Here is an 8,601-nt window from a genome sequence, read left to right as displayed (position 1 = left end):
AAATATCACGATTTTGCGCATTTTCTCCGTTTGGGGAAACAAACGGTTAAACTAACGATATAAGCATGGAAACATATTTAAAGAAAATATAGTCTTCTTATCATGTGCTATATTTCAACACATAATAAATAAGAAGAATTAAAATTATAACAGCCTTTTGAACAGTCGAATCGATGGGGCTGTTTTTGCTTGACGCGGAAGTATAAAATGACGCCACATTTCAAGTAGATTACCACACTGTAAAACCTGACGAAGCATACCTTAATTATTATGTACTGCTTTAGACCATCACAATTCAGCAGTAGTTGCGAAACTGTGTTTGATTGAACATGATGAACGCATGCGTTGTCATTAAACACAAAGGATATCAGCAACCATAATATACTATTACTAATTGGAGATATTCATGGAGATTATCCGCTAGGCTTGAGCGTTTTGATTCCAAAAAGATCTTTAAATACACAATAAGCTACATAATAAAAGTCATTCCATTATGGGGGTATAGTGCATACATCAGATATATTAAAATGACGCTGAATGTAACTAAAACAATAAAATTGATAACCTTCTTTCCTTGTATGGAGTTTAATATTTTGATAATCATGGTGATTAAATGATGAGTTAACAATCACTCGTATACCTATGTGACAGTAGGTTACAAGATTCAACAATGTGTTCATTTCAACAACAATATATTGAAATAATGGTTCTAAAAATGCCAATGCGCAAAGACAGCGAAGTGATTTATTCTCACAAACAAACATGCGCAATGATGGACTGTCTTGGATTCCTATGAATGTTTGTATGTATTTCGGTCCATCAGATCGTCATGCCAACAGCTTTGACACCTCTAAAATTCAGAAAAGTAAGTAAAAACCAAACCGAAAAAACACCAATGTTATACAAAAAGTACTTAAGAAATACTGTCTATAAAAATCAGATATATACAAATTCAAGGTAAATTCAAGGTACAGGGCCTTTCGTCCCGTTTTATTAAAAACATAGGAGTGATCGAGCTGCTGTTATTACTCGCAACTGTGTATCCCTGACTTACTGTACAGTTAACTGTTATGGACGTGTCGGTGCATACACGTGTGTCCATTATTGTTTGCATGTACATTCTGTACGTATTGACTGATGGTAAAGGGTGCACGCGTGCCTAGGAGACTTAAAAGTAATGGAAAAGTTATTAAACGTCCTTATAATGAACAAACAACATATATAGTATGTAGACTATGAATATGTAAACTTTCTCATCTAGTGTCCAATGTGATTACCACTCGGCCGTCTTCACCGACTTGTTGCCGATACGTACCCATGATGCTGAGGGTTCCGTTTCTGTCGGTGTCGAGCATATCGAAGAGTTCCCCGACCTCGTCGTCCGTCATCTGCTCGCCCATGCTTGTGAGGCACCGGGAGAGCTCCTCGCGGTCCAGCGTTCCACTACTGTCCTTGTCAAACAACCTGTAAGCCAACAAAGAAGGTTGAGGTACAACCGCAGATGACGTATTTCATGTTATACAGACATTCTAATGAAATACGGCGTTTGCCTAACTTCTTCTGTAACGATGCTGATACCATTAACGTACTAGTGCGGTATTTGTAACAGGAATAAAATCATGTGTTCGTTGAATAGTATGGAAACCAAGGCAACCATGCTTATCAAGACATTACAGAAATAACGATGCCCTAGGTAATAATTTATACACAAGAATATAAAAGGATATTATGCATTAGACGTGATCATAAAAACAACAAGACTGATTATATTTTCAGCAATTGGTAAAATGATTATATGTTCAGCAATTGGTAAAAATCATGTACTAGTAGACTGTATTATAATAGTTAATAGGTAATAGTACCTAAAAGCCTCGATGAGGTCAAACTCCGGGTTGATCTGACTGAGCAGCTCGCCCTCCAGGATATGCTCAAACTGCTCGTACGTCACCTTCCCTGAAATGACACAAAAAGTTATAAGGCTATGTTGAAATTCAAGCACAGGTACGTAAAGTTAGCACCCTGACCTGAAGTTGGCTATCTAGCGGCCTGGCAGTGTGAATTTCGTGACCTAGCGGCCTGGTCACGTGAAGTTAGCCTCCTGGAGGCCTAGCTGCGTGATGTTAACGGCCTAACATTTTAATTCCGATATTGTTGAAGCAACACTTACTTTTACCGAACGTTTTTCTGCTAATTACAACTTTGAAACTGCACAAAATGCAATCGCGTTTTCATTGAAAACCGGGCTAATTACAGGATTTTGCTATGTATGCACGCGAATTTCTATGATTTTCTAACGTTTTCCGCTTATTTGAGCATTGTAAAAATAACGTCTAACGACCCGCGACCTCTCGATGTGAGAGCCAAATCGCTTTATGTGGCTAAAATATTATTTCACAATAATGAACATGTTAACAACATACTTCCTTCGACTTCGTGTTTCTTGAGAAGTTTCTTGACGTCTTGCACGGTTGGGTTTAGGCCAAGCACCTGCAGCCCCTTCCGGAGCTCCCTAGAAGACAGCGCCCCGGATTTGTCCATATCAAACTTCTTGTACAGGTCTTTGATCACTGCAGCGTAAGAAAATAACATGAGGAGGTTGTTGTGTGACTGTTTATGCAATAGTATAATTTAGAAGAATGGAATATATTGCATACGGGACTTTTTTCTCCGACTACGAAGTCTCCAACTTTTAATTAAACAGTGACAGTATAGCTCCAACTTTAAAACACAGAATATGACACCAAACTCCAAGAAACAGTTGTAGTTTTTAAGAGCAATTAGCTTGGTGTATGCGAGCACCTCTTTACTATATACACCCATCCCTTCCTGTTGTGTGCGTTCCCCTTTTTGCTACATACACCCGTTCCCTCTTGGTATTAGCGAACCCCTGTTTGCCTTTTACACCCGTCCTCTTTTAGCGTATGTAGGTCCCTATAATTATACCATTTCCATCTTTGTGTATGCGCTCCCCTGTTTAATAAACACCGAACCTTCTTAGTGTATGCCAGCCCGTTTTTGCTATATAATATCGTGCCCTCTTGGCATTTGTGAATCCCTGTTTGCTATACACTGTGCCTTCTTAATGTATGCCAGTCCCTGTTTAGTAGTATAAACCGGGCCCTCTTGGTGTATTTCAGCCCCTGTTTGCCATATACACCCGTGCCCTCTTGGCGTATGTGATTCCTCTGTTTGCTGTATACACCCGTGCCCATCTTGGCGTATGTGATTCCTCTGTTTGCTGTATAAACCCGTGCCCTCTTAGCGTATGTGATTCCTCAGTTTGCCATATACACCCGTGCCCTCTTGGCGTATGTGATTCCTCTGTTTGATGTATACACCCGTGCCCGTTTGGCGTATGTAACCCCCTGTTTGCTGTATACACCCGTGCCGCCTCTGCGTATGTGAGCGCCTGTTTGCAATATACACAAATTCCCTCTTGTCTTATGTGAGCTCCTGTTTTTTGTATACACCCGTGCCCTCCTGTATTTTGTGATCCCTGTTTGCTGTATATATCGTGCTCTCTATGCGTATGTGACCCAATGTTTGCTGTAAACACCCGTGCCTTCTTTATTTATGTGATCCCCTGTTTGCTGTATACACCGTGCCCTCTAGGCGTATGTGACCCCCAGTTTGCTGTATACATTCGTGCCCTCTTGTCTTATTTGATCCTCTGTTTTGCTGTATACACCCGTGCCCTCTTGTCGTATGTGATCCCCTTTTTTGTTTAATACACCAGTTCCCTCTTGTATGTGACCCTCTGTTTTCTGTATACACCCTTGCCTTCTAGGCGTATGTAACGCTTTGTTTGCTGTATACACCCGTGCCCTCTAAGCGTATGTGACCCCATGTTTGCTGTATAATCCTAAGTTTGCTGTATACACCCGTGCCCTCTAGGCGTATGTGACCCCGTGTTTGCTGTATACACCCGTGCCCTCTTTTATTATGTGATACTTTGTTTGCTGTATACACCCGTGCCCTCATTTCTTATGTGATCCTATGTTTGCTGTATAAACCCGTGCACTCTAGGCGTATGTGACCCCATGTTTGCTGTATACACCTGTGCCCTCTTTTCTTATGTGATCCTATGTTTGCTGTATACACCCGTGCCCTCTTTTCTTATGTGGCCCCATGTTTGCTGTATACACCCGTGCCCTCTTTTCATATGTGATTCTATGTTTGCTGAATACACCCTTGCACTCATGTCTTATGTGATCCTCTGTTTTGCTGTATACACCCGTGCCCTCTAGGCATATGTAACCCCTTATTTGCTGTATACACCCGTGACCTTTTGTCGTATGTGATCCCCTTTTTTGCTGTATACACCCGTTCCCTCTTGTATTATGTGACCCTCTGTTTGCTGTATACATCCGCGCCCTCTTGTCGTATGTAACCCCTTGTTTGCTGTATACATCCGCGCCCTCTTGTCGTATGTAACCCATTGTTTGCTGTATACATCCGCGCCCTCTTGTCGTATGTAACCCCTTGTTTGCTGTATACACCCGCGTCCTTTTGGCTTATGTGACCCCCTGTTTGCTGAATACACCCGTGCCCTCTTGTATTATGTGACCCCCTGTTTGCTGTATACACCCGCGTCCTTTTGGCTTATGTGACCCCCTGTTTGCTGTATACACCCGTGCCCTCTTGTCGTATGTAACCCCTTGTTTGCTGTATACATCCGCGTCCTTTTGGCTTATGTGACCCCCTGTTTGCTGAATACACCCGTGCCCTCTTGTATTATGTGATCCCCTGTTTGCTGTATACACCCGTGCCCGATTGTCTTAAGTGATCCCCTGTTTTTTCTGTTTACACCCGTGCCCTCTTGTCTAATGTTATCCTCTGTTTGCTGTATACGCCAGTGCCCTCATGTCTTATTTGACCCCCTTTTGCTGTATACACCCGTGCCTCTTGTCTTATGTGAGCCCCTGTTTACTGTATACACCCGTGCCCTCATGTCTTATGTGACCCGATGTTTGCTGTATACACCCGTTCCCTCTTGTGTTATGTGACCCTCCGTTTGCTGTATACACCCGTGCCCTCATGTCTTATGTGACCCCCTGTTTCCTGTATTCACCCGTGCCCTCTTGTCTTATGTGATCCCCTGTTTGCTGTATACACCCCTGCCCTCATGTCTTATGTGACCCCCTGTTTGCTGTATACACCCGTGCTCTCTTGTCTTGTGTGATCCCCTGTTTGCTATATACACCCGTGGCCTCTTGTCTTATGTGATCCCCTGTTTGCTATATACACCCGTTCCCTCTTGTGTTATGTGACCCCCCGTTTGCTGTATACACCCGTGCCCTCATGTCTTATGTGACCCCTTGTTTCCTGTATTCACACGTGCCATCTTGTCTTATGTGATCCCCTGTTAGCTGTATACACCCGTGCCCTCTTGTCTTATGTGACCCCCCGTTTGCTGTATACACCCGTGCTCTCTTGTCTTGTGTGATCCCCTGTTTGCTATATACACCCGTGTGCTCTTGTCTTATGTGACACCCTGTTTCCTGTATTCACACGTGCCATCTTGTCTTATGTGATCCCCTGTTAGCTGTATACACCCGTGCCCTCTTGTCTTATGTGATCCCCTGTTTGCTGTATACACCCGTGCTCTCTTGTTTTGTGTGATCCCCTGTTTGCTATATACACCCGTGTCCTCTTGTCTTATGTGAGCGCCTGTTAGCTGTATACACCCGTGCCCTCTTGTCTTTGTGACCCCCTGTTTGCTGTATACTCTCGTGCCCTCTTGGCTTATGTGACCCCCGTGTTTGCTGTATACACCCGTGTCCTCTTGTCTTATGTGAGCGCTTGTTTGCTGTATACACCCGTGCCCCGTTTTCTTGTGTGACCCCCTGTTTGCTGTATCCACCCGTGCCATCTTTTCTTGTGTGACCCCCTGTTTGCTGTATACACCCGTGCGCTCTTGTCTTGTTTGACCCCCTGTTTGTTGTTTACACCAGTGTCTCTTGTCTTATGTATCCCCTGTTTACTATATTAATCCGTGCTGTCTTAAATTATGTGAGCCCCTGTTCGCTTTATACTCGCATAAGCGAGTCTCTGTTTCCTAAGTACTGCCGTTCCCTCTTGGCATATATGCGAGCTTCTGTTTTATGTAATTTTGTATTCCCTCTTAATACTCACGTTCCCTCTGCGCATCCGTGAGGCCCTGTTGTGCAATGGGAACGTCCTCCCCAAGATCCTCGTCCTCGTCATACATGCCTGCCTCTTCCTCATCCATCTCTCCGTCCTCCTGTAAGATACATAACAAATGTGGATGTAGTCCGGTAGCAGAAAAACACTCACTTAAGACCGAATATGCGATCTTCCCATGCAGTAATTAATGACTGTATTGAATTGAAATACGGTGGTCGACCACATAAACCTGATAAATCTTCAAAGCAGATAAGGTATAATAAGAGGACGTATTTTGTCCAAGAATTAAAACAACACGAACTTCCATTTGTATGCATCGTTTTGATGAATATTTCGGACGCGCTCTACACGATTACAAGATTACATCTGTCCAATAAGCTCGATTCCCTACGGGAGGAAATGATAGCAACGATAATAAAAATTTAGGAACAAATTGTTTTTGTACAAAATTTTAACGTAATTGCCACTCTCTAAACAAAGGTCAACCATGTACATCCGTTGGTTGTCTTCTCCCCATACACTACATACACGGATACAGGTACCGTTCTGTACAATCAGTTCTGTACAATTGGCAATCTACTTAGTAATACGTAAAACTCTTGCCCGAAACAGGTAACTCCCTCAGAAAAAGAAGTTGATATATTCCTGGCTTGTGTAAATATAATTTGTGTCTAACTTATATAAATTCCAAAACATCACAAGGAAGAGAAATAGTGTATGTATTATATAGATCCAAACGATTTCGATCCATACATTTATCAAGATAAAATGTCACAGATGTACATGTATTTGACATTGCATTAATGTGTATACTGCCATTCACCCGAAAGTACACTGACAGGATTTGCCTAATGCGCTTGATGTATGTTTTCATGCGATTAAGGAGGATTTAAGTACTTATGCTTTGTTTAAGTTCATTATAAATCTTATTTACATGCAAGCATAATATTACATAAGATTATAAGATATTAATATACTGTTACGATACTAAGTACATGTTTCCACCGAATAAATAAGTTTTTTGAAAGTCTTTTATTTCATTGCCAGTGTTCGTAACCATTAAGCATCTTAAAACATTCAAAAATTAAAGACGGTCTCAATTTAATTTCAAACAAACGAGAAGTTAGAACCGTTGTTATGATGACTGCGACCTGAAGTCAATGTACGTTTACTGGTACAAGACATGTAGCGCAAAATATACGGCAAAGACGAATACGCGGAAGAATGCAGTTAAAGAATTTGTTCGTCAACTTCGGAGACAAGAAATGTTAACTTATTAAGTAGATCTTTAGGTGTCATAGAGTTGTGATTTATTTCATTATATCGTGACCATGAGCTACTAAATCATTACTACGACTTAGCCATGTCTAAGTCTTGGTCATGACGTACTAAGACATGGAACGAGTTAGTATGTCATGGACACGATGTTACCCAGTCGTTGCCACAAGATAACTTAGTTGTGGGTACGGGATAGGTTGTCGTGGCAACGACATACTAAATCGTGATTCGGAAGAAAAATCAGAATCACACATGTCACCTGTATGCAATATGATCGCTAGCCACTGATAGGAAAAAGCAACCTTCTTTTAAAACAAAATCCAATTATTTTGCTAGCAATATTTTAATCTTCTTTATTAGATATTGGCTGGAAAAGTAGATTTCTACTACTGCTTGTTTTACGAAGCGTCTTTACCAGTTTCCCAAAGATAAAATATGTTCTTATGTTTCTTTACGAACAACAAACTTACTTCAAACAGTCAAAAAATATGACATAATAAGATTATAGATTACCGTCTTATTGTTTAGTCCAAGCTTTAACATTATAGCACGATTAAATTAAATCCAAACTATAAGTTACTATCAAATCATATGCTTCAAGTATAGTTTAAAGATTATAACCAATACTCTAATGATATCAGCTCGCAATGTGTATGCAATTCATAATAAATAATAAATATTCAATATATCGTTTTAATAATATTAGTTTTGGGCATAAAACATAAACTGTCTTTCATCTTACCTTTCAGGTTTAATCCAGGTTGACTTCCAATCTGCTATTCCGTCTGAATGCTGGTGAGTTTATTTTAAAGACATTCAGCCTGTCCATGCAAAGCCAAGTTCTTTCAGTTTTTGCACAAAAGTGAGCAGCAAGCTTTAAGGTTTCTTTTAAATGTTATTATGAACGATGGTCCCGTAGCTATTGACACAAGCATGAAGCGATATAGAATACGGTTATGTTAATTATAGACCTTTTCACCGGTGTGATTTCTTTATAAAACTAATCCCAAAGACTAACGAGTTGAAGTATGAAACCCAATGTATAATTATTTATGACAATGAGCGAGGCAGTAAGTCCACATTGGTATTTTTATTATTATAGCCATTAAGTGTGAGAGTTGAAAACAATTCTAAAACTGCTCCGCATAAATGCTGAAATGAAAGCTGAAACAAATT

General features: G+C 40.8%; 1 protein-coding gene across 3 annotated transcripts; it reads right to left on the bottom strand.

The window, feature by feature from the left end:
- Positions 1-561: 561 nt before the first annotated feature.
- LOC128209434 (uncharacterized) lies at positions 562-8,386 on the bottom strand. Of its 3 annotated transcripts, none has more exons than XM_052913459.1 (6): positions 8,168-8,386; positions 6,136-6,244; positions 2,421-2,567; positions 1,863-1,953; positions 1,316-1,464; positions 562-850 (listed from the first exon to the last, which is right to left on the bottom strand). In XM_052913459.1, the coding sequence occupies exons 2-6, from the start codon at positions 6,230-6,232 to the stop codon at positions 828-830; spliced, it is 507 nt and encodes a 168-aa protein (XP_052769419.1). In that variant the 5' UTR covers positions 6,233-6,244; positions 8,168-8,386; the 3' UTR covers positions 562-827. The 3 variants fall into 3 exon arrangements, with proteins under 3 accessions (XP_052769419.1, XP_052769418.1, XP_052769420.1); XM_052913458.1 differs by lacking the exon at positions 8,168-8,386 and adding an exon at positions 7,939-8,070; XM_052913460.1 differs by lacking the exon at positions 8,168-8,386 and adding an exon at positions 6,751-6,868.
- Positions 8,387-8,601: the final 215 nt, after the last annotated feature.

This window comes from Mya arenaria, chromosome 11 (assembly GCF_026914265.1).
Source record: "Mya arenaria isolate MELC-2E11 chromosome 11, ASM2691426v1".
Classification (NCBI taxonomy): domain Eukaryota; kingdom Metazoa; phylum Mollusca; class Bivalvia; order Myida; family Myidae; genus Mya; species Mya arenaria.
Note: the sequence above shows the minus strand (reverse complement) of the source record. Positions and strands in the feature narration are given on the sequence as shown.